Genomic DNA, 25,023 nt, shown 5'->3' with positions numbered 1-25,023 from the left:
ATTGATACTGATTTTACTAGAAGAAATGTTAGTACCAGAACAGAATGTTAATCATAAGAAAAAACACTGATTATTTACACACAGAAAGAAGAATGCAATAAAACTATGGATAAATAATTAAGTACATCAGGCCATGAAATTTATGCATATTTCAAGCTGAAGAAAACATTTTTTTTTTTAGACACAGCTATCAAAAGCAACAAGTTTAAAAATATTAAAAAATTAATGTAAATTATGATCCATGGGAAAACAATAATTATAATGTAAAAGGAAAGGGCTGCAGGAAGATATCATTTGACAGTATTTTAATTTTAGGACAAACAGTAGAAAAAACCAAAATTCTCAAAGGAGAGATAACATACTTTGTAGGCAGTGATATATCAAGTGAAACTATCGGAATAAGGATCTCGGGAAAAATAAAATGCAAACATGATTGTCTAATTATTTAATTAAACAAAGTCTTCACACTTTTTAAACCAGTTTTTCATACTGACTGTAAGATCTTTTGAATAATCTCCCTGTTTAATGATAGCCCATGCAGCCAAATCAGCCACAGAGATATCGGCACCGCTCAACCATGGATTTTTCCCCAATTTAGAGTTCAGTGATCGGACAACGGATTGGCGTTCCTTAGCAGATGTCTGTGATTGTAACCGATGACAAATGTCGAGTAGGGAATCTATTTCCCAGGAAGAGGTCTGGTGTTTGTAGCTCAACTTGCTGGGAATGGCGGCCACGAGGTAGCGGATTATATTCACATCACCGCAGATGACCACCGGCATGGTGGGGGATGTCACCAGTTGCGAGCCGAAAGCAACTGAAATGGAATAAAGAAGCATATAAATATTGATGTAATTTCGAATATCCCTCGGACAATAAAATCAAATAGCACCTACTTAATTAATTAAGGTCACACAGATTAATCCAAGGTGAATGCAATAAAATTTCAGATTGTCTGGTAGTATTATCTCATAATACAAATACAGAATATTTATAATAGATCAGTTAGATGGTAGAGTGGTTCAAAGTGTCAGGTTCCAACCCGGGTGAAAAGGGTTCAATCCTCTGCCTAGCTAAGTCCTACACTATTGCTCAAGCAACACATTCCGCATATTGTGAGGGAACAAATGAGGAATTCAAATATTGCCAATTTTATTATTTAAAAATCAGTATATACTGGACGAAAATACTGTGCCTATAAAATACTGCGTAACGCCACGTTGCATACCATCAGCAACACTACCAATAAGTCCGACTCTCTAGCGTCCACGAGTGGTCATCAGAAAAACCCCGTGAACCCTGGGCAATGTGATGACCACCGATATAACATCACAGCAGATAGAGAGAGGGCGAATGGCGAAATTCCGGCGCCATAAAACGGGAACCAGCCAGCTAAGGGAAGGAAAACCCCAACAGAAAACCCTGGTCCTCCAGGTTGGGGGTTGGGCGTACGGCTAACAACTCCACCCCATAAAAAACATAGTGTTACGACACCTCAAGACAAGCCTCGGAAAACATCGGAACGGAATGAGGATAACAGACCCGGCAAACGAAAAAAGGCACACGATCTAAAAATTTGCACTTGGAATGTTCTAACGCTATATCAACCTGGCGCCACTAATAGATCAACTAAATGCATATAAAGCAGACATCACGGCTCTACAGGAAATTAGATGGCAGGGAAATGGGATCTTTGAAAAAGGAGACTACTGCATGTATTACAGCTGTCACGAAAAGCACCACATAAAGGGGACAGGTTTCTTGGAAAGCAAACGAGCTAAGGACCTCGTCATGGACTTAAAGGCACTCAGCCCTCAAATGGCGTATCTCAGAGTAAAGGGAAGATTTTTCAATCTGAGCATACTGAATGTCCATGCACCCACAGAGGACAAACCCACCGATATAAAGGAAGATTTCTATGACAAGCTGGAGAAAGCCTTTGATGAATGCCCACCGCGTGACATTAAAATCATAATAGGGGACATGAACGCGCAAGTTGGTAGGGAACCCCACTTCACACCAACAATAGGAAAACACAGTCTCCACCTACACTCAAACGAGAATGGAGAACACCTGATAAACTTTGCAGCATCTCACGATATGGTCATAGGTGGTACGTTATTTCCACACAAAAATATACACAAAGCCACGTGGAAACACCCAAATGGCAGAACAAAAAACCAAATAGACCATGTACTTATTAGTGCTAGACATAAATCCAATCTACTAGGTGTCCGCACTTATAAGGGAGCTAATGTTGACTCTGACCATTTTCTCGTTGCAAGTCGACTGCGGTTTAAAATATCAAATGCTGGTAAAACAACATGGTCTAAAATCACAAAATTTAATACCAACAAACTACAAGACCCCGCGGCAAAAATGGAGTTTAGAACTACACTCAACAGGATAGCGCAGTGTGACATAAATGATATCAACTCACAATGGACGGCCTGCAAAAACCTTTTAACAACAGCTGCTCTCGAAACCCTGGGTAAAGAAACCCCTGTCAGAAGAAACCATTGGTTTGACTCAGACTGCGCAGAAGTAACGAAAAAGAAAAATGAACTCTACCAAAAAACGTTACAACAAGACTGCACAAGACGACTTATGGACACCTATAGGGAAACAAGGAAGAGAGAAAAGAAGTTGCCCAGGAAAAAGAAACGTGAATATTTACAAAAAGAAATTAGAGAAGCTGAAGCACTCAGGCTTAAGAATGAGAGTAGGCTTTTTTACAAAAAAGTAAATAATATGAGAGCTGAGTTTAAGCCAAAAATACATAAATATATGCAAGGACGAGAACGGAGTGACACTGAGTGAAAAGCCTGACATCCTGAGGAGATGGGTGAGACACTTTGATACGGTTCTCAATAACAACTCGGCAGAGGTGGAGCACAACACGGTGGAGAGCATGGGAGATGACTCGTACAACGACAATACTGAACCCCCTTCGCTGGAGGAAGTGAAGCAGGCAATAACACAGCTGAAAAACAACAAATCCCCCGGGTCAGATGAGCTGGTGGCTGAATTATTTAAAGCAGCAGGTGGAGAGCTTACTCAATACCTGCATAACCTAATTCAAAAAGTATGGACAGAAGAAGAGATGCCCGAAGAGTGGAGACTAGGAATTGTTTGTCCACTACACAAGAAGGGCGACCAACTCGAGTGCTGTAATTATAGGGGAATAACGTTGTTAAATACCGGCTATAAAATTATGTCTAACATCTTGTGCAAAAGATTGCTCCCAATGTCCGAGGAAATTATTGGCAACTACCAATGTGGCTTCAGGCCAGGCAAATCATGCATTGATCAAATTTTCTCCTTGAGACAGATCTTAGAAAAAACGTTAGAGTACAATGTCGAGACTCATCACCTCTTTGTAGACTTCAAGGCCGCGTATGACAGTATTAATAGGAACGCATTGTATAATGCAATGAGTGAGTTTGGAATACCGCGTAAGCTGATCAATCTGGTGAAACTGACAATGTCCCCAGTAACATGTAGAGTCAGGGTTGGCAGTGATCTGTCCGAACCATTTGAAGCGCTCTACGGGGTGAGACAAGGAGATGGATTGGCCTGCCTCTTTATTTTATTTATTTATTTATTGGATGATTTTTATAGCGCCGCTTTTGCGAAATATCACCTCAGGGGCGCTGTACAGTTAATGCAGATATTACAAAAAAATATATATAAATATTACAAATTGAAATTAAGTTAAATAAAATGAAGTACAGAAACAGGTGACACGGAGATGGAGAATCTGCTGCAAGAATCCTAGGTGGTGAGGAAACTGGACCAGCTGCTGCAGCGAGAGAGTCCACCGCGTCCACCAACAGTGCCAGCACGAGGTTCGTCATCCTTCCAGGTATGTGTCTGCTGCTAATAGAGCGCTGACACAATGTCCTCTCATGGATTCCAGACCTTGGCAGCACCGCTGTGACATTCGACGAAGGTAGAGGATGGAGACTCTGCAGCAAGAATCCCAGGTGGTGAGGAAACTGGACCAGCTACTGCAGCGAAAGAGTGCACCGCGCCACCAACAGTGCCAGCACGAGGTTCGTCATCCGTCCAGGTATGTGTCTGCTGCTAATTAAGCGCTGTCACAGTATCCTCACATAGATAACAAACCTTGGCAGCACCGCTGTGACGTTCGGAAAGTCCATATCCTTGTACACTTGTTTCTGGTGATTATGTTAGTGGTGCATTGTTCCGAAATAAAAGGCGGCGGAAGGGATAATAAATCACCTTGGGCACTTGTTAGGGCTTTCAGAGTTTCCAAGAATAACATTGAAAACATCTGGCGTACCTACAGTTACCGATTCTCGTCCCAAGTTCAACTTCAGCGAATTTAGAATATTTTTAGCACAATTTTCGATTATTCATTTTTGAAACACTGCACTCTAGTCACATTACTATTAAGTTCTGATTACTAATTGGTAAGTTCATTTAAAATGTTGATTCACTGATTTTTAAAATAACTTCAAAGGGATGTTGCCTCGTTTCCCTTGAAAATACTAAAAAAACACAAAGCGGTTGGAGACGGCATGACGCGTCCAGCTGCCACAAAGGGCGCTACTCAACTATTACTACTACTCTTATTTCATAGCCTTAGAAAAAGTTATTCGTGACTCAGGCATTGAGAAAAGAGGAACGATATTTGACAACTCTGCAACTATTGGCTTACGCTGATGATATCGACATAATTGCGAAAAATCCCGATGATTTACAAGACGCCTTCATAAATCTTGAAATTTCTGCCAAAAATATGGGTCTTGTAGTAAACCAGCAGAAGACCAAATACATGGCCGTAGGATGTACCCAACAAACCCCATCTCTCGCATGTGGAAGCCAAAATTTTGAAACGGTACCAAGATTCACATACCTGGGCTCCCTGATAACAAACAATAACAACACTACAGAGGAGATCCAGAAGCGCATTGTGAATGAATTAGTAATTTGTGAAATAAAACAAATAAAATTAACTTGCGCCGGCATTTAAACCCGCCTCTTTTTGGGCCCTCAACAATAGACTTAAACCCGCCTCTTGTTGGGCCCTCTACAATAGACTTGTTTTCCATCGACCATGGAAAATACGAACATTGGGTTTTCGAACAAAAGTGTGGATCGAAACGCCCCCTTTTCGAATGATTGAGGAAATGTTCGTCGTAATATTTGAAATAATGTTATGGAAACGAATCGCTGGAGATGCGGCTTAAGTTCTGTAAGTTTGATTCACTTTAAATTAAAAAAATTAATAAATGGAATTCTACGAATTAAACACAATAACAATAAAGGGCAATACATACTATCTCAAATCATAATTTGACAAGAGGAGCTTAGAAAAATGTTTACATTGGTAAATTCGCTTCTAATGACACTTCATTACTTTGATTTACGTATTATTATCACTTGTTCCTGACAACAAAGTGATTAATTTATTAATAATTGTCCTGATTTGTTATCATCACATTTATCACATAAGTTACACTTACCAAATTACTTTAGAAGGTCAACACCCATTTTTAATTTGTACATATTTAACAAAAATTAATAATGGCTACATGCTTATTTATGATTATACATTTTTTAAATTTTTGCACAAACATAAATATATAATTTTTTTAAAGTAAGACAAACATTCCTGGGTTACGAATAACCTGACAATATTTGAAAATCTCCTACTACCACCACAGTAAGTGGTTGCTTGTGATGGAGGACTTACCCAGCTGAGGAATTGAACACACTCTGCCTGGGTCGAACCTATACGCGATGTCAATTCAGCCACGTCAGCTTTTTGTAAACTATCAATATGTAACTATATAATACCAAAAGAATCCTTGTGTTACTCTGCAAAAATTTTACTCCTGCAATGTTAATGACGCGATGATTCGCCATGAAATAAATGAGAGAAAGGTTTCAAGTCAGCACAGAATAGTATTCTCTTGCATTCAGCTGAGCGAAACGGTGGAGAAATCAGATTACATGATACTGCGTGGCATGAATACACTTATTTATGTTATTCATTAAACTCAAATTCAGATAGCTAATTGCCCATCAACAAGTAAGAAGTGTATGAAAAATCATTTTACTGTATCATAAGAGATACTGGATATGAGAGGTCAACAGAAAATTACATTAAGTGATTCAGCAATAATTTTGGCATGATAAATATAATCACACATTGTTTCATCAAAATATACTTTGTCGATTTAAATGTTTACCTTCTTTCCATATGAGGACTATGTTCACATTGTGGGCAGCTGGATTACCAGCTTCAGTCTTCTTTGCAAAATCATTAGCGGCCGGAGAGAGCTTCGTCACAGAAGAATGAGTGTGACAGATGATTTTAATAGCGAGAGTTTTTTGGAGACTTAGTAGATAGAACGGGGGATTTAATGGACTTGCTTTAATGACAACATCCTTGGGAAGAGTACTCTGAAAATAAAAATATTACAAATTAGTTAATTTCTAAAACTAAATAACTTTTTATTACGCATTAGTCATACTGGCCACATTCCAGGAGAAGAGACTGAAAAATGCTTTTAAAATTACAGCAAAACCAGCTGTTAAATGGAGACAGGATGAATTGAGTACTGTATGAGATTTTATACACTTTGATGACATTATGCACATTTGTGATAATCACAGATTTTGTACAGTTTTTGCAGGAACAACTCTTGCAAGTTATTAATTAAAAGAAATATAAATTAATCATCAGGAATAGTTTTTATCGTCCATGCAAACATTGGCTAGTAGTTAAGATAAATTTAATATTATTTAAAATGGGTGTGTGATGCTTTTATGTTATTTATATAATATCTTAAAAACTTATTCACAGCACTTTCATATAAAATGGTGTTCATTTTTTAAAGTATTTTTGCACTTTCAAATCATCGGTGAAACTGACTAGGCAGGTTTCAGTTTTTAAAAATATGTACCACAAATATATTGTTGGTGAAGAAAGAACATAATTCACTCACATCTTGTTTTAGCACTTTTGGTGGAGGGATGACAACTTTTTGTTGGGATGAAGTCAAGAAATGTTGTTTCATTGAAATCATTTGATTTCGTAATTTCTCTAGCTGTTGTAACAGCTTTTCTTGGCGTTCTTCAATCATGACTAATTCTTTCAAGGGTTTCTGCAAAAACAATATTATATTTCAGGCTTCGGTGTCAATTTCGAATAGAAATCGTAAAAGTTCAGATAAACATATTTTTGTCACATAAAAAAATATACGTCTATCTTCGGCTTATTTGGAACAAACATAATTTTAGGCAGACATTTTTGAAATATTATTCAGTCATAGATATACTTCGGTGGTGCACGTGTGATAAGTTTCGGTTACATATTTAGGGAAAGAAAGTCACAAGTAAGTTAAAACTCTACACTAATTTAAGTTCAAATTTGATGTAAGTAACAAAAAAATAATGTGAAAACCTTCAAAAATCTCATAACCTGCTGATTTACTTCAGAATTTTTCACCTCTGTCGCATCGGTCGTTGAGATGTCGGAAAAGATTGATCCTCCATGAATATTTTTTACTTTGTACATGCACGACGGTAGTGATATTCTATCATTAATTAAAATAATAGGTTCGATTCGGTACATTGCGGTTTCGATTAACATATCGGAATTAAAATAAAATGATAAATTGAAAAAATTGTATAATAGGCCGAACAAATTTAATCACCTTTTTACAATATTCAACAACTTTGTGACTCGATCTTGAAAAATTCTAAATCAATCCTTGCCTCCTGTCATAAAGACAGCACAACTTCTGCCCTCTGGTGGTAAAACTGCTAAATAAAAGCACAAATGAAGTTTGACCAACTTAACGAGCTCAGAAAAACCGCTGGAAGACAAGTGACTTTCTTTTTGTTGTTGTTTCTGGGCAAGCTTTATTGATATATGAAACAATAATAAATAAAAATAACTTATTATTTTTTATACCATAAAATTATGCCTATACATTTTTTGTTTGTGTTAAACCAAAACATTTATTTGAAATTTCATAAATTGTTCGTGATTGGACAGTGATGGTACCTCGTCTGCGACTCTTCAGTTATTTGCCTAAAATGTGTTCAGTATTTACCAAAGTGAACAAAAGTTGGTTTTATAAAATAAAGCTGTGTGATACCTACTAATTAATGTGTATTTTTATTAATAATAAAGTGCAATCAATTTCTTGTTAAAAATAAATTGGGACTCAATATGGCGGATTCCTAATGGACCAATCAGAGAGCCGCTTGAATCGTGCTTAGGAAGTGATATACTCACCTTGCAATCGCGTCAGTGAAATATTTTGTGCGTCTTCTCACCGTAATGAGAAAATTCATGAAAAATGTATTACATTTATGGAAAATATTGAACATTTTCTTAACATTCTAGTGTTTTGAGTGACATTTAATGGAAATGTGATTGAAATATTATCTTCGCTTCGGAGTTTTCAAACCGATGATGGTGCAGAGCCTGATCCTAGGCTATCGGTTCGCTTAAAATGCAGTTGTGTCATTTTGTATTTGTATACAATTCGGTGTTTTTGCAGTACACGTGCTAAGGAGACGTTTGTAATTGACAGTTATTATCAAAAATGTCGGGGAGGGGGGCTAAAAAGCGCGGGAGACCTCCGAAATCGGGGTCTGTCGAGAAGAATAGAAAATTTCAGTATCACTTGATGAAAAAGCCAAAATATCTGTTAAATCAAAATTTAGGTTCCGATTCTCAAGCTAGCACCCCAACTGCATCTCGTGCATCTTCACCTCAAGGAAGTGATGTCAGCCGACGAAGCGGAAAACGGGGGAGAGGTGCGAAATCTCTATCCAAGTCTAGTAAAAGAGGTGGACTAACTGGCTCATTTTCCAGACGAGGATACAATCCCCAGGTAGCTGATATTCACGACTCTGAATATCATTATGGATCTGATTTTGGAGATGAGTCCAGTGACAATAAAACTGATGTAGAAGAAGACAGAATCAGTGAGAGTGCTTCAGAAGTTGTTAGTTTAGCAGGGGATGGTGCAGCTAGTGACAGCGACTTTTCCATCAGCAGTTTTAGTACTGTGAGTGGGACACCCCGAAAGCTACTTGGCGGTAATGTAGCAAGACCTCCAAGCCCAGAACCGCTATGGATTCAACAGGAGAAGGAAATTCCTCCTCTGGATTTACCCAGTTCATCCGGAGACCTGTTGGTTCCCCACTCTGTCGTAATGCAGGTGGGTGGAATCTACGAAGTTCTAAGACACTTCAGGCATTTAGTACGATTAAGCCCTTTCCGTTTAGAAGACCTATGTGCAGCGATTGCCTGCGAAGACCAAAGTAATCTCCTTGTAGAGATGCATGTGATGCTACTCAAAGCTTTATTGAGAGAGGAGGATTCCCAACAAACTCACTTTGGTCCTCTCGATCACAAGGACAGTGTGAATGTTTCCCTCTTTATGCTGGATGCCATGACTTGGCCTGAGGTTCTACGTGTTTACGTAGAGAGTGATAAATCATTTGATAAAAATGTATTAAAAGTTTTAAGTTCTTGTGAATATCCGTTCACTTCCGTCGAAGATAGAGTTAAAATACTGCAATTTCTCTGTGATCAATTTTTGATAACTAATCCTGTAAGAGAAGATCTGTTAAGTGAAGGTAATTTCTTTATTTAATATATTGATGATTTTGGGTCTTTACGCATACTTAGTAAGAAACTAATTGCTTTTGTTGTCACATATTATTCTACAGCAAAGCAATTACAGAACACTTAATTTAATCAACAACGTTAAGTCAAAATATATTCTTTTTAGAATCTACAAAGAAAATGACAGAAATATTATTTATTTACCGGCAACAAACACATGCTTATTTCTTATTGCTAGGTTTCATGATTCAATTTTTGTTGAACAACAGTTGAATGATAGTTCAAATACAATTTAAAAAAAAAAACCCTTGACAAAGTTGAAGAAATAAAGTTGACCGGTGAACTTGTTTAGTTCATTCAATTCAGAGTTCGAAACATGTAAACTAGCATGTATATATTATATATTTGTAGTGTTTTCATTTAAAAACAATTTTTTTTTTACTTGTTCTATCATGTAGAATCATCTCCCGAAGTTAGTGCAATTTACCCCAGATTCCTTGTATATGACATCTTCTACAATAACACAATGTTTACATTTCTAGATCCATATCACAGTATGGTTTTAATGTTGGCTTACCGGCAGACCTTTATACTGCACTCTGTATATTCTGGATTGCGGATTTAAAAAGTCAGTCAATTCGCTATGTGCATTATGAAATGCAATGGATTTTGAAACTGTTGCCATGACAAAACTTGTGGTCCTGGCCTTATAGTGCAAATGTGCTTATGAGGGTAACTCGGCAAAAAAAGTGATGAAAAAATACTAGGTTAAATAGGTTACTAGTTACGATATTAGGCTATTTAAAATAAAAATTCTTCTAATTACTTTATATCACTTTTCAAAGTGTGTTGAATTGTCACTGTCCTGAGTTGCCACGGAACCGGTTTTCAGTTATCACTTTTCCTAAAAATGAATGTCCAAAATGCTTATTCCAGTCGCCATCCACTATGACGACCACTGCCGCATCTGCCACCGGCTGGGGGACCTGCTCTGCTGCGAAACCTGCCCGGCGGTGTACCATCTGGAGTGTGTTGAACCACCCCTGGTGGACGTGCCGGCCGAGGACTGGCAGTGCGCTCTGTGCAAGGCGCAGAGGTTGACTGGTGTCACCGATTGCGCCCCCGACGCCGAGAAGCAAGGGCTGCTCTGCCGACACGAGCACCTCGGGTTTGATAGGCACGGACGTAAATACTGGTTCATCGGACGGAGGATCTTTGTGTAAGTTTTGCAGTGTTTTACATGAATTCTTGTAATCTTCCTTCAACCCATTGTTGATTATGTAGTGCCCTTCTGTGATTCTTTTAACAAAAATACTGCTATAGAAATATGACTTCCACAATGGAGTGCTGATACCAACCCTGATGTATGGTAGTGAGGCATGGAACCGGCAGAAGAAGGATGAAAGTAGACTGAATGCTGTAGAAATGAGATCCTTTAGGCGAATGCGTCGTAAAACCATGTATGAGTGTGAAAAATGTGGAGATTCGCAAAGAATGCAAGGATCTAAGCACAATGACTTAGATTAAAGGGACACTTAGACAGTTTGGGTTAAGACGGCCGGCATAGTCCAGTGGTAACGCATTGGACTGCCATTCCGAAGGACGCGGGTTCGAACCCGGCGTGCGCAAATAAATTTTATTTGATTAATTTGTGTTATTTCACAATTAATTAATTAAAATAATATATAGTATATTTGCGGCACGTTCCAGAGTGGAAGATACTACCAGTATCGCCCTGGTGTAAGACCACCATTCAGAATTGAAACGTTGCTCCAAATGGCTTTAGCCGTGTTTAGTGACTAGATCTGAATAGCCAGGTACTTCCCCACCTTCCTCTTTCCCTTCCCCACTTACCTTCAGCCTCACAACATCCCCCAATTGGGGATGCCATAGTCTCACTGGCTCCAGACGGGAGCAGTTGGGACTCTTGTGAGGTATTCACTATAAAATAAATAAAAAATCAACGAAGAAAGAACTGTAAGGAGAATATATGGTGCGAATGCGTATGTTTAAAAAAGTCAGGGACGCCTGAGGAAGACATGGCATGATCGAGTAGACCTAAAAAATTAAATAAAATTTCACTGGTTAGTTGGCATCGCGTTTGGGTCCCACCCAGGCATCGTGAGTTAACAACCCTCGGCTAGTTAAGTCCTCCATCATGACAAAAGTAGCATTTTCTGCTTACTGTGGTGGTAGTAGGATATTTTCAAATATTGTCAGGTTATTCTTAACCTGGGTATGTTCTACTTTCTTTAAAAAAAAATTTAAAATACTTGAATCTTGTCATGTCAAGAGTCGGGATAGCAAAAAAGTTAGGAGATAATTCAATTCAATTAGTTTATTCCTTTAAAAACATTACAAAATTACATTTTATTTCGTTTTTAAGTACATCTGTAAAATGGTATTACATAATAAGTAAGCGGTGTATCAACTATACTAACATCAATAGAGCTTGCCTTTTAAAGGCAGCTTCACCGATGCTAAATATGTCGATATCCAAATTGATTCTGTTCAACAGCAAGACTGCTCTCCCCACCGGCATGACTATTGACAAGTTAGTCCTGCAGGCCGGGAGATAAAACAGTCTATGCTGTCGGTGACGGAGGTAACTATCAGGAACATACAGACTAATACTCTCCATGATAGTCGGATTTTCAAACCATCCACGAATCAGTTTGAAGAAGTGTGATACAATATGCACATCTCTTCTGACCCGTAGATGGTTCATACCGAGCATGCCCAAGAGAAAGTCAGTAGGATAGAGCCACGGGTAGTAGCCATACTCCCTTAGGTAGAGGAATCTCAGAAATTTCTTCTGCACTCTCTCCAACATGAGGGAATACTTCACCTGATGTGGGCTCCAAACCACCGACCCACTCTCAAGCCTACTCCTAACCAACGCAATGTATAGCACTTGGAGAACCCGGGTGTCTCTAAAATTCCTCGCAGTGCGTAGGACGAAGCCCAGTATTTTCAGTGAAGTACTACACGTCATTTCGATACGAGTATGAAATGTCAGCCTACTATCAAACATGATGCCAAGATCTTTCATAGTGGAGACACGTTTTAAACTTCGGGCATTCATGGTATACCGGTAACACCAAGTATGACGTGCCCGTGTGAAAGAAAGAATGAAACATTTAGAAACATTGAATTCGATCCGATTCCGTTTACTCCAGTCAACAATTCTATTAATGTCCGATTGGAGTCGAATGCAGTCTTCTAAAGTTTTAATTTCCAAGAATAGTTTTAGGTCATCAGCAAAAAGAAGTGACCTGGAATGCAGAATATTTTCTGTAATATCGTTAATAAAAATCAGAAAGAGGAGCAGTCCTAAATTAGAGCCCTGTGGAACGCCCGAGAGCACAAGGAATAATTTTAACAAGAATATTCCATGAGATACAAATTGCTTTCTTCCAGTAAAATAGCTGGCAAAGAATATGAGAAACCGTAAAGAAAAACCTATAGTTGACAATTTATTTAATAATATATCATGGTTTACGGTATCAAATGCCTTTGAGAAATCATTATATGAGCAATCTACTTGGTAGCCCTTATCTAAAGATTTGGAAACATGATCTGTGAGTACCAGTAGGTTAGTATCTGTTGATCGGCCTTTTCTAAACCCATGCTGTTCCGATATTAAGAAAGGCTCTACTTGAAACAGCACATATTTATGAATTATCGATTCGAATAACTTAGCCGGGGCGGAAAGTATTGCCACTGGCCTGAAATTTTCGACAGATGTCATTGATCCACTTTTGAAAATAGGACAAATTTTTGAGACTTTCCAGGAATCAGGAAATATACCAGTTTCTAAAGATAGGTTGAATATAAAGCTTACCTTTATGCCTACCCCTGCGGGAAAAAAGGCGCAATATACTATCGTAGTATAGAAACTATGTTATGGCTTCCGTATTCAGATTGTAGAATTTTATTTGGAATAAAATGTGTGGTTTTTTTTTTTAAAGTAAATTGTTTAATTTTAAATGCCCTTTTTAGTATTGGTGTTCCAAAGGAATGATGAAAAGAATAGAAAGTATTAATTTTTTGTTTAACTCATTCAAAGGGTAATAATAATAACAAATTATTAATAATAATAATAACATAGCATTTATAAAGCGCAGTTTTGTGTTGTTTCACTGTTATTATTATAAGTATCCATACAAATTGCGCCAAATAACTCAATATGTACTAGTATTTCAATTAACGATTACTGCTTATTATATTTTTTTCACCTGTAAACAACCAACTTTATTTTGTAGAAAAGGCTTTGTTATTGCTAAATTTCCCACTAGATGGCGTTGAGACATATTATATCTACATTTGTTTAATGGTAAACATAAATAAAAATAAACAAACCACATTTATGTTATTGTCTACACACACAATTCACTACTCAAAGGAATACTAAATATTTGTCGTAATTAAAGGACATTACATGAAGGAGCTATTTAACTGAGTCCTGTCCAAGAACACGCGCCATGCTGCTGGATCGGAACTCTGCTTGACCACCCCATCTCGGTGGGTCTTGGATTCTGAATTGTCACTGTTGATGTCCACTGTATCCACTGACGTCTTCCGCCTGGATTCCGTAAGCTTATGGAAGGTCTTCTGGTCCTCGCCTTGTGACTTCTACTGTTTTTGATTGATGAAATTGCAAGTCACTGCCTCGGTGTGACTTATTTAACTATGCTCTGTGAAATTGTAGTTGGAACCTGTAGAGTTTTCTTATCCTTTTAATAAACTTTTAGTAGATTCTCTTGTAACCGCTGGCTGCGCAAGGATGTAATATCCTTTAATTACGATTAATATTTAGTATTCCTTTGTGTAGTGAATTGTGTGCGTCTTTAATAATATAAACGTGGTTCGTCGAGATTACAAGTTGCTTTATTTACGATAAGATGTACAATAGTACTGTTGTGAGGACTGACATCCTGTGCTAGTGAATCTCTGAGAACTGCGACAAGTGAATATCGGTCCCCAACCCCACGATTGGTTAACTCCGGAAATGGTCAGAACCATTCGGATTGCATGTGCGCGCGCATTCACACGTTGCCAGTAACTAACAATCAATAATAAAAGCAAGTACTAACTTATCTGGCACTACACATAATAACTATTTTGTACTTATTTTCACAGTGAAGCGGAAGATGGCACCGTTTGGTATTATTCTACTGTTGTCCAGTTTGAAGAATTGTGCAGCGTTCTGGATAAGGACGAAATGGAAGCGCCTTTATACAGAGAAATTGTCGACTTCAAACCAGAGATCTGTCGGCAAATGGAGCTGACTGAGAAATTAACAAATCAATTGAAAGGCGCCAGAAAGTCTTACTTGGAAATAGAAAATGCAACAATATTACGGTTGCAGAAGGAAAGGGCAGATAAGAAAGAAGAGGATGATTCCAAAATGGATTTAGATAAAAAAGATGATATACCTGATGATCCTAATGTGGTGGATTCCGAAGTAACTATCAGTGCATCAGGCGAGACTACATCCACCACAGCTGTTTCCCTGTCGGATGATTTAAATTGTACTATGGCGGCTGTCGGTGAAGACGAGAAGGATGACACAGATATAGATATGGATGATCCAACCGCACAGAAAAAATCAGGAAAAAATATAGTGACCAGATCCAAGACAGGGTCACTTACTCCCCGAACTTTCAATGATGACGGTAAGAATAAATTAATAAAATAGATGACGAAAGAATTATAATCTAAGTAATTTATAGTTGTTTTATTACTTACTAATGATATGTTTTCATACATACAGGTTTGGATAGTCAGCGCCTAACCAGACTGAAGGTGAACCAAATCTCTTCAGGTACATTGACTTTCCGATTGGGAAATGACAACAGCTTCAGAAACTATGTCAACCAATACACAACCAATAACTTGGCGCTGAACAAGCCTCAAAGAAATGAAGACCGAGATAAGAAGAGACACTTGGCGCACAAGTTTTCTTTGTCTTGTGGACAAGATTTTAAATGGATTGGCCTTCTGAATGGTGAGTTGTGTCCTATTTGTGGAGCTTATTTATTTTATTATTTTATTTTAAATGCACATTTACAGTTATACATAACCAATAATAAATATACATTTTATTTTATTAAGTAATAATCGCGTTTTTGAACTGTTGAATATTTAATTGGAAAATATCTATATCAGGGGACAGGTAAATTTAGTAACAGAATCATTTTTCCGAGCGGCATTACTAATGGTAAGTTAGTTCTGCATTTTGGAACGACAAAGGTTCTGAGCCTGCGCGCTCTTGTGCAATTGTCGGGGACATTATTTTCAAATTTTTCTATTATATCGGGAATACAGATGTTACCGTTTAGAAGTTTATATGCTGTTGTCAGCAAAGCAGTTTTCCTTCTATCGGTGAGGCTATTAATACCCAGCATGCCGGACAAAAAGGCTGATGGATATAACTAGGGATAATATCCGAAGTCTCTAAGATATAAATATCTCAGAAACTTCTTTTGTACTTTCTCTATCATTTGAGAGTAAGTTAAATCCATTGGTCCCCATATTACAGAACCACTTTCCAAAATGCTACGTACTAAACTATAGCACACGAATCGCGGCCAAGCTGCTAAAATGTCTGGAGTTACTTAGCACACATCTTAGCATTCTTAAAGCTTTGTTGCATATCGTTTCTATGTGGACGTAAAATGTTAGGTGCGTATCAAATACGATTCCCAAATCTCTCGAAATAACAATGTGCCGAAGAGATGAATAAGACATTTTGTAGTTATAGTAAATCGTTTTGTTTGCCTTGGTGTAGCACATAATGGAGCATTTCTTAATATTAAATCCTAATTTATTGATATGACTCCATTGGACTATAGAATTTATATCACTTTGTAGCTGCAAGCAATTTTCTAAAGATTTTATTAAAAGGAATAGTTTCATGTCATCCTCGATTAAGAGAAACTTAGAAAATTTTTTGAAATGGTAAATGTTGTTGATAAATAGCGAGTTATTAAAATAATGATTATTATAATGATGGTTTTGATTTAGGTACTCGCCCGCTGCTCATCAGTACCCTGAAGCAGACCCTTCTGCAGCTGGAGAGCAACATCACTAGCCCCTTCATGCACCCCAACTGGACCCTGCTCCGGAAGCCCTGGCTGCAGGCCGTGCAAGCTTGCACTATTCCCCGAGACTTTGCCCGCGCTATGATTGTTCTACAGGCAAGTCTAATCTAAATCTGCAATTCTGTACCCGAGAGGTCAATGGTTCTTAGGTACAGAATTATAGCACTTTTAAATTCTGAATTCGTTTATACAAATCCCTTTGTTGCACAATATCTAACCCTTTGTACCCGACTAAATGTCGTGTGCATACAGACTGTAAAAATAGGGGTTAGTTACACGCCTCAAACGACTTTGTAAATGCAAATCAATTGACTTTCGTCCTGAAAAGGACGTTTCTGGTATACACACGACTTTTGTGCAAAATGCAAATCAATTGACACTCGTCCCGAAAAGGACGGTTCTGGTATATAGATGACTTTTGTGCAAAATGCAAATAAGTGAAAGATCGCCTTTAAAAAGGCGGTTAAGTATGTCAGCGTCTTAAGCCTCGTGGTTCCCGCCGGAATACTTCAGTCAATGAGGGAGAAAGGTCAATAAAATTCTCAGAACTCGGCAGAAAGGGGCTGCGGCAGGTAGCTGGTAGACGCGAAGGTCCAAGGCGTTGGTGACCCAATGGAGATGGAGACTTTAAAATTTAAAATTGCTGCTTTTTGTCAAAGTTGCGACTCGACAACGGCACATAAAAAAAAGGTCGGCCAAGGTCCGGCGGCCCGTTTATGGCTTCTCATTGGTTGGATTTCTATAGCCGTTGGAGCGTACGAGCCAGCCTCGGAGTATCCACACTTTCTAATCGCTACCCGCTGGCCAATTGTTTATTTTTTTACAAGTTACATTTTTTTTACATTTCAAGGAATTTGACAATCTTAAACACAATGCAGGGTTCCGTGAATGTGGACAATTTCAAATAGTTTATTAATGTCACATCCACGGATTAACATTATACACAAAACAATATTAAACAAAAACAATATAAAACTCATTCTTAAATTATAATGCACAAGCGTCCGATATACCCTTATATAATGTCTTTTATTCAGGCTTGCATCAAGACTGTGGCCTTTGTTCCCGTATGGCACGAGCAACTGGGCCACGTACGACTTCATCGCTTGACAGCAGCCGAGCGAGAGGAGAGAAAGAAACTGGACAAGCGTGAGAAGAAGGAGAAAGAAGAGGAAGAAGAAAGAAACAAGGTGTTGTTCTTCGTCAAGTACGCCGTGCCGTTAAAGCACCAGGTGTGGAAACAAAAGGGAGAGGAGTACAGAATCCATGGCCAGTGGGGCTGGTTGTGGAACTCGGCAACTCGCAAGTTCAGGAATCCCCCCAAGCACAGGATCAATCTGAGCCACGGCCCACAAAAGATAATCGTTCAAGTGAAAGATAAAGAACTTATCAAAATACTATCTGTAGAGCCCAAGACATACCAATACTTGCTAGAACAACAGTCAGTTCAGCATTATGAAAATAATACTACAGAAGATGTTCCTTCTAATAATGGTGACTATTCTTTTTGTTTTTAGATAAATTTAACAGACTTTGTCCATAAATAGGTATAGATATTACTGAAACTAAATTTTCACTTATGGGAAATTTCTCCAAAGTGAATTTGTATTGATTTATTAATTATTTATTATACTATTTTTGTTATTCTGTCTCTGTAGTGCAAATATTCTTAATGTTGGATTTTTTTTTCAGCTGGATTAGATTTGAAGTCTTTGAAAGTAATTGAATGTCCTCAAAATTTTGATGAGATTGATATTGAAAAAGCCCTCTCAGCAAGCGCCCGTATATACTATCCTAAAGTTGCAAAGAAGTCCCGCTTAGATGAAATGTTAAATCGCCGAATCCAACTTAAAATAATTGAAGAAAAGAATCTCCAAGCAAATGCATTGGTGCCAAAGAAGGAAGAATGCGATGTAAAGCCAGATGAAGATCAAAATGTTGATGTAGAAAATGACGAAACCACCGAAGGAGACTTGCAAACCATTCCCACCACTGTTGAAACACCCTCCGTACCCGGAAAGGAAGCTCTCGCCAGTGTCGCCAAGGAGATCCAGTCGGTTCGGCAGCAATACTCAGACTCTGTTCAGTTGGCTAAAGGATATAAATGTTATAGTAGAAGTTGTAATGTGAACAATATCAGTTTGTCTCAAAATCTTCCTCTCAACTGCTACTCTCCTCTTTGTATACAAAAAGCTAGATTGCGAAAAGAATTACTTCTTCTATTAAAAAAAGTGCAAAGTTCAACCACCAATAATAATCTGAGCGCTCTGCCCACTCTAATCAACGCGAAGGATTCACCGAGAACATCTATTCTCGAGCAGCATTTAACTTCAAAAATGGATTTACATTCCGAAGATGTCATTCTAAAAGACTTGTTGTCCGCTGTAGCGTGTGCTCAGGAGTATGATGAAATTTCATCACAAAATATTGCCAAAGTTAGCGATGGAAAAAAATCAGATGATTGTTTCAGCCAACAGATAAAAAAGGAAGAAGACATTAAAGATGAAATTGATGTAGTTTCAAGCGATGATTCACCACCTGATTTGAAATCAGACACTTTAGAAGAATCTGCTGTTCCTGCAGTGGGCAACGAAATGGACATAGAACAATCCATCACCTCAGAAAATGAAATTGGACCTTTAGAATCATTAGATAATGATCAAAGCGAGACCAAAACTGAGAATACAGACACTGAAAAACGTAGCAAAAGAGACCGAAAGTCGAAAGATTCCAAGTATGTGGTAACCGAAGAAGAAATTAACGAAGGGGGAGATCGACCTCCTATTCCAAAACTGCGTATCTCAACTAGAGGACGCGCTTCTAGAGGTCATACTGTTGCCAACACCGCTACTAATAGTGTCACCACACGCTCTGCTAATGCCAAACTGGACTCGGATGCACCTCAGGAAATTCAACCTCCCAAGTATGTTTACAAACCAACTTATCGCGCGCTCATTAACCGGCGCTTCTTCTGTGGAAGAACCCTTAAGAAAGAAGAACCATTGATAAAATCCGAAACAGCAACTGATGGAACTGTTAAAATTTATTCCTCTGCTAATTCAGCGGCTAAGGTGTACCTCAAGAAAGTATCCAACTTAATGATAGATAAACGCAAGAAGCGTACCCCAGTCAAATATCCTCTGTGCTCAACCTTCCACACAAGAAGTAAAGCTAAGAGTATCATGGTCCTTGCCTCTCACGAACTACGCAAACTCGCAAGACACGCAGGAAAGCTGCAAGTGAATGGCTTCAATCATAACTCGAAACCCAATACTAGTGTTTGGCCTTATCCTTGTTCAAGGCCCATTTTCAAAACTTGTTGGTTGTACCGTACCATTAATCTCAATTCACTGTCGGCCGTCTCCTTGCAAGTGAGAATCCTGTGGGCGTGTGTGCGCTGGGATGATATGGCTATGAAACCTTCTAATAATGATGGGAAGCATCAAATCACCACAGAGACAGAAATAATTTCTCTGGAACTGTTGAAGCATCGCCACATAGGCCAGTTTCTAGAAAAAACGCAATACCTTCGGAGAAAAGTCGTCATACCTTTAGAAGTTCCCAAGACAATTCGGGAAGTCACTTCTATCCGCAGCGGTCTTCGCAAACGTAAACGTGCAGAGTCTCCCCAGAGCATGGAACCTCAAGTGAGTGAAGAATGGGTGGATGAAGATAAACTAGAGTTGTGGGAAATCAAACAATACGGCGAGCGAGCAGAGAGAGTGTTGCCAATTACTCGCACTACTACGGGGAAGTTACCCCCTGCCAGGAATCATGAACCTAAAGAAAATAATATAGTTGCTACAAAGGCAACGGCCCAGGAGATAAAGGAGAAGATGGAACAGCAGTTGAGGATGCAGCGAGCGGCACACCAGCAAAAGAGAGCACTGGAAATGACTCAAGGTATTTATTATAGAATTTCAATTATCTTAACCTATTCAATTATTTGCTCTGTTTCATGTTGTCATATTATGTTACCCTTTTCATAAATTAAAAACTGCACTAGATCCTATTAGAATTTATGGTATTTTAGTTTAGCGATAGAAAATTAATGCTAAAAATTTTTGTTCCAAGCCAAACAAAAAACGGAAGATCCTAAAGGTATGTTATAATAAGTTGTTAAAATCTTTGCCATTGTGTGTTTTTTTTTTTTTTTAGTTCTAGCAATAGTCCTTCTTTTAAACAATGATTCTTTCTATTTCTTTAGCGACACTTTTAGTTTTTAGTATTGTTTAGTTGTAAATTTTTTTTCGGAAATAACATTCGGTAATGCACTTTGTTTACAGTTACTGGCCCAGATGGTACCATCAAACTAGTTAGTAAAGGGGGTAACCCTCAATCTGCAGGAAAGTCAGCCCTTACTTCATTACTTACATCTAATTCAGGTCTGGTGAACACACCAACTGGCAATAAGACTGTAATTGGAACAAGAAGAATCCTCATGACCAAGGGTGGGTATAGCGCTGGGAAGACGGGCCAACCTGCCATTATCCAGAAAGCCCAGGCACAGCAATCCTCCACACCGCTGCAGCAATCTTTAATTAAGGGCCAGGCTCCCAAGGATGGGCCTCAGAAGGTGCAAATCATCCGAGGGCCCGATGGAAACATTACTGTAAGAGGATTGATCGCAGGGCAGCAGCTGGTGGAAACACATGGAAAACTACATGTCATAGTGTCCAATCAGATGGGATCTATTCCGGTCGGGGGGCAGGTTATAGCCACTGGTGGAGCTCCGCCTACTCCCAAGATAGCTGTTACTCCGGCAATCAAACCTCACGCCAAACCAAATAACATTACGCAGATCTTAAATAAAGCCACTCCCATTTCTACTCCTGGAAATAAAGTGATTCTCAAGGCAGCCCCTCGGCTCGTAAATGCAGTACAAACAATTGACAACAAACAAGTCAATCAAACTGCGCAGAGAATAATCACTCAAGGCGGGCAACAGATATTAGTGCAAGGCGGACAGCAAATACTGGTTCAGCCATCACAGCACGTAGTGATGCAAGGACAGCCCAGACTCGTGCAACAGCCTTCCCTGGTTCAAGTCTCTCAGGGCACCATCATACAGCAGGGAGCGAGGCCTATGCAAACCATGGTTGTCCAAGGTGGTACTCAGTTAGTGCAAGGACAAGTGATGCAAGCCGGTCAGCAGATTATCCAAGGTCAGCTAGTTCAAGGTGGGCAGCAGGTCCTGCAAGGGACACCCATTATCCAAGGTCAGCAAATATTGAGACCCGCTCAGCCACAACAAGTTGTCAATAGAATCATCACATCCGGCCATCAAATAGTGATCAACAATCCTAATCTGGCCCAGCAGCTTGCGGCCGGGAAGTTACAAATTGCTACTATCAACGGGCAACAGGTTCTTATCAGACCTACGGGAAATAATCAAGCTCAAGTCGTAGCCCACATTACCCCTCAACCACAAAATACCCTTCAGGCTGTGACTCCTCAGAATCAAGTGAACGCTCCTCAGATTCAACATAACCAAATGATCAATGCCCAACAGAACCAAGTAGTGGTATCTCAGCAGAATCTAGTGCAACAGAGTCCCCAGCCATTGCCCCAGCAGATGGTGCAGGCCCAGGCTGCTCAGGTAGCCCAGGTGATGGTGTCTCCTGTCAAGCAGCTCAACATCAGTCCGACGCCTCAACTCACCGAGGAACAGCTCATGGAGCAGCGCCTGCTGGTTGGCCAGCCCCCTGGTACTGTTATCAAGACTGTTACTGCACAGGTGAGCTTAAAGTTGTTATTATTACTTAAGTTAATAAATGATTGTCATTCAGGAATCAAACTTAAACCGGATGCATTAAGAAAGCTTGATATCAATTCCATATTTCTATTGGCCCATTTCCTTGCTGCATGCGGGCAAGATTGATTTCATACCGACCCGGAGCGGGCTCATTTCCTACAAATATATGCATTCCATTTGAGAGTAATAAATAATATTTTTTATTATAGGTTGTTCAATTGGATGGTGGTCCAAGAATAGTATTGCAAGGATTGCAGGGCAATTCTCTGACTCAACAGCAATTAGCACTTGTGCAGCATCAGGTCAAACAGCAACTATTGAAAGGTAAGCGTTTACAACATTAAATCTTAAATCACTGAAAGTTCTTCACTGATTGTTTTCATATTTAGACACAATGTGAAAGGTGACTGACAGTCCGACATCTGGACTTGGACATAGTACCTAGTATCTTATTTTTATCTTGATACGAGGCGGCATTCCGATACCAAGAGTTGTACGATTATTCATACCCTGGAAGCTGGGTGCCATTGCGGGGGAGCCGTATTGGGCGAGCACAGTATTCTCATTGCTCATACGCTCTGACTTCACGGCTTCTGTTCAATTGAGCCATCGTCCAATTGAGGCGTTGTTCAATTGAGCCGTCGTTCAAATGAGCCGTGAGAAAATATTGAGCTGTTACCGTGGCTCCCGCTCTTAATAAAATGAGTCATGACCCATTGCTAGTATATTGGTGATGTCTAGGTTGTCCATTAATTAGAACAGGGATGTATAGTGTTTTTATATATTTTGACCAACAACACAAGTGTCTGGAATGAAGGGAGGATGAAGGAGCATGTCACCAATGTGCACTTCAAGAGGGTGTGCGTCAACCAACAACTGCCAACCCTTTGTTTGCATTCTTTTTTTTTAATTTTTTTTATTTATTTTTTTTTTTTTTTTTATTTAGGAGAAAAAACAGATACAGATATCAATTGACAAGAATATACAAAACATCAACTAGAGAATTTACCTGCATCCAAACTATTTCTCACGAATTAACTTAAACAGCAGTTAAAAACATTTACAAATATTTTGACTTATAAATAGGGGAAAAATATATACATAAGAATATTATTTTACAAATAGAGATATGAAAGAAATGCGCAATATCCTTATAAGAATTTACAAATTATTTTTGAAAAAATTTAGAGAGTAAAACAAAAAAAAAAAAAAATATATATATATATATAAATAGATAAACAATGTTAAACAGAAATTAAAAAATATATACATATTTAAACAAGTATGTCTAAGTTTTTTACTGTGAACTTTGTAGGAAAACAGTCTTCATTTTTCTACTAAAAGTAGTGCGTGTATCAAAGAATAAGTCAGAGTCCTTGAGGTTTTGGTTCTGATTAAGTGATTCGCACATTCTTCTGATTGGATCCCTGACACCAGCATTTGTACGCGTCCTGCTAATGTGGAATAAGTCGTTAAGCCTTGTTACTCTGGGTGGTACTTTGAAGTTTATTAATTTCAGTAAGTCGGGACAGTCAATAACGTTGTTACAGATTTTATACAGAGTCATGAGATCAAGGTATGTTCGCCGGTTAGATAGAGTGGAGACTTTATAACTCGAGAGCATATTTATGTACCCGCGTTTGGGTGCGCTCATTCTGTAATTGAGGCAACGCAGAAATTTCTTTTGAATACTTTCAATATTTTCTTTATAGATATCGTAAAGTGGATTCCATATGGAGGTGCAGTATTCAAGTTGAGAACGGACCAGAGTGTGGTAAAGAAGAAGATATGTTTCAGGTTTTCGAAATTCACGGCTGTTTCTGATGACAAATCCTAGCATGCTGTAAGCTTTATTCACAATATTATCAATGTGCGCATCGAAGTGGAGTTTGGAATCAAAAAGAACGCCTAGATCTCTTATACAGTAAACGCGCTCGAGTAAATAATTACCAATACAATAATTGTGTTTGATAGCGTTGTGGTTTTTAGTAAAACTTATTTGTTTACATTTATTGTAGCTTAGGTAAATTTTGTTTTCATTGCAAAACGTTTCGAACCTTACTAAGTCGCTTTGTATGAGCAGACAATCGTTTAGATTCCGAACAATGGCAAATATTTTTATGTCATCAGCGTACAAAAGATATAAACAATGCACGAAACATTTAGTAACAGTGTTAATAAAAAGAATAAACAACAGCGGACCCAGGATTGACCCCTGAGGCACGCCAGAAGTAACTGGTTCCCATGTAGAAGTGTGTCCTCGTAATGATACGGCTTGTTGTCTTTTTGTTAAATATGAGATAAACCAACGTAATAAATTTCCTCTAATTCCGTTGTACATAATTTTTTTGATAAGAATAAGGTGGTCAACCTTGTCAAAAGCTTTTTTGAAATCGCAATATATTGCATCTACCTGGTGGCCTCGATCCATACTAGTAAATAAGAAATTTGAGTAAATAAGTAAATTACTCATGGTAGATTTGCCTTTTACAAACCCGTGTTGTTGTTCAGTAATTTTGGCAGCAAGCTGGGGATATATA

At 38.6% G+C, this 25,023-nt stretch overlaps 2 protein-coding genes across 7 annotated transcripts in view; one reads left to right on the top strand and one right to left on the bottom strand.

Annotated features, from left to right (window-relative positions):
- Positions 1 to 430: 430 nt before the first annotated feature.
- AIMP2 (aaRS-interacting multifunctional protein 2) lies at positions 431 to 7,810 on the bottom strand. Of its 4 annotated transcripts, none has more exons than XM_089634092.1 (4): positions 7,692 to 7,810; positions 6,981 to 7,139; positions 6,222 to 6,435; positions 431 to 817 (listed from the first exon to the last, which is right to left on the bottom strand). In XM_089634092.1, the coding sequence occupies exons 2-4, from the start codon at positions 7,116 to 7,118 to the stop codon at positions 450 to 452; spliced, it is 720 nt and encodes a 239-aa protein (XP_089490218.1). In that variant the 5' UTR covers positions 7,119 to 7,139; positions 7,692 to 7,810; the 3' UTR covers positions 431 to 449. The 4 variants fall into 4 exon arrangements, with proteins under 4 accessions (XP_089490218.1, XP_089490215.1, XP_089490217.1 ...); XM_089634089.1 differs by having other exon boundaries at positions 7,439 to 7,785; XM_089634091.1 differs by having other exon boundaries at positions 7,484 to 7,785.
- Positions 7,811 to 7,960: 150 nt separating this feature from the next.
- The window catches only part of E(bx) (nucleosome-remodeling factor subunit NURF301 E(bx)), a 49,174-nt gene continuing 32,111 nt past the window's right edge, over positions 7,961 to 25,023 (top strand). The window contains exons 1-11 of one of the 3 annotated variants that reach the window (XM_089634087.1): positions 7,961 to 8,289; positions 8,390 to 9,633; positions 10,559 to 10,841; positions 14,765 to 15,300; positions 15,399 to 15,632; positions 16,652 to 16,824; positions 17,766 to 18,222; positions 18,421 to 20,631; positions 20,803 to 20,829; positions 21,015 to 22,465; positions 22,693 to 22,807. In XM_089634087.1, coding sequence (XP_089490213.1) covers positions 8,592 to 9,633; positions 10,559 to 10,841; positions 14,765 to 15,300; positions 15,399 to 15,632; positions 16,652 to 16,824; positions 17,766 to 18,222; positions 18,421 to 20,631; positions 20,803 to 20,829; positions 21,015 to 22,465; positions 22,693 to 22,807 — 6,529 coding nt within the window. In that variant the 5' untranslated portion in view covers positions 7,961 to 8,289; positions 8,390 to 8,591. Of the gene's footprint in view, positions 9,634 to 10,558; positions 10,842 to 14,764; positions 15,301 to 15,398; positions 15,633 to 16,651; positions 16,825 to 17,765; positions 18,223 to 18,420; positions 20,632 to 20,802; positions 20,830 to 21,014; positions 22,466 to 22,692; positions 22,808 to 25,023 lie in introns of all 3 variants that reach the window. The other 2 variants (XM_089634085.1, XM_089634088.1) reach the window with 2 other exon arrangements.

The sequence above is a fragment of the Hesperophylax consimilis genome, chromosome 8, assembly GCF_061612785.1.
Source record: "Hesperophylax consimilis isolate HC1 chromosome 8, BYU_Hcon_1.0, whole genome shotgun sequence".
NCBI classification, from domain to species: Eukaryota; Metazoa; Arthropoda; class Insecta; order Trichoptera; family Limnephilidae; genus Hesperophylax; species Hesperophylax consimilis.
This window is presented reverse-complemented; position numbering and strand designations above follow the sequence as displayed.

What these genes read in the sequence shown, in the direction of transcription:
- AIMP2 (XM_089634089.1), bottom strand. Translation starts at nt 7,627, where the DNA reads ATGTTAATCGAAACCGCAATGTACCGAATCGAACCTATTATTTTAATT. An exon ending in AGGTTATGAGATTTTTGAAG is followed by an intron (nt 7,140 to 7,438) that starts GTTTTCACATTA and finishes TTGTTTTTGCAG; the next exon opens with AAACCCTTGAAAGAATTAGT. An exon ending in CAAAAGTGCTAAAACAAGAT is followed by an intron (nt 6,436 to 6,980) that starts GTGAGTGAATTA and finishes TTTTATTTTCAG; the next exon opens with AGTACTCTTCCCAAGGATGT.